Source organism: Eurypyga helias, unplaced genomic scaffold, assembly GCF_000690775.1.
Source record: "Eurypyga helias isolate BGI_N326 unplaced genomic scaffold, ASM69077v1 scaffold302, whole genome shotgun sequence".
Classification (NCBI taxonomy): Eukaryota; Metazoa; Chordata; class Aves; order Eurypygiformes; family Eurypygidae; genus Eurypyga; species Eurypyga helias.
Window position 1 is genome coordinate 38,979 of NW_010233834.1, and position 207 is coordinate 39,185.

Below are 207 nucleotides of genomic sequence, written 5' to 3' on the forward strand. Positions count from 1 at the left end.
CCGCTCTCCGGGCGAACATGCAGGGACAGGGACAGGCCGCGAGCAGGAGGAGGGCACTAGGGGATAAGGGGAACGGACGGTGCTCACGAGCGGGCAGGACGGCAGCGAAGCCCACCGCCCCCGCGGCACCACTCCGCAGCAGCAGCCTCCCGCAGACAGCTGCCATAGCGATGGCAGGGACTTCCGGCCCGTCGGGGCACCGGACAC

At 71.5% G+C, this 207-nt stretch overlaps 1 protein-coding gene across 1 annotated transcript in view; it reads right to left on the reverse strand.

Annotated features, from left to right (window-relative positions):
• Nucleotides 1-166, reverse strand: part of MRPL19 (mitochondrial ribosomal protein L19) — a 5,148-nt gene extending 4,982 nt beyond the window's left edge. The window contains exon 1 of the mRNA XM_010161825.1: nucleotides 88-166. Within this exon, the coding sequence (XP_010160127.1) occupies nucleotides 88-166 (79 nt within the window). The remainder of the gene's footprint in view (nucleotides 1-87) is intronic.
• Nucleotides 167-207: the final 41 nt, after the last annotated feature.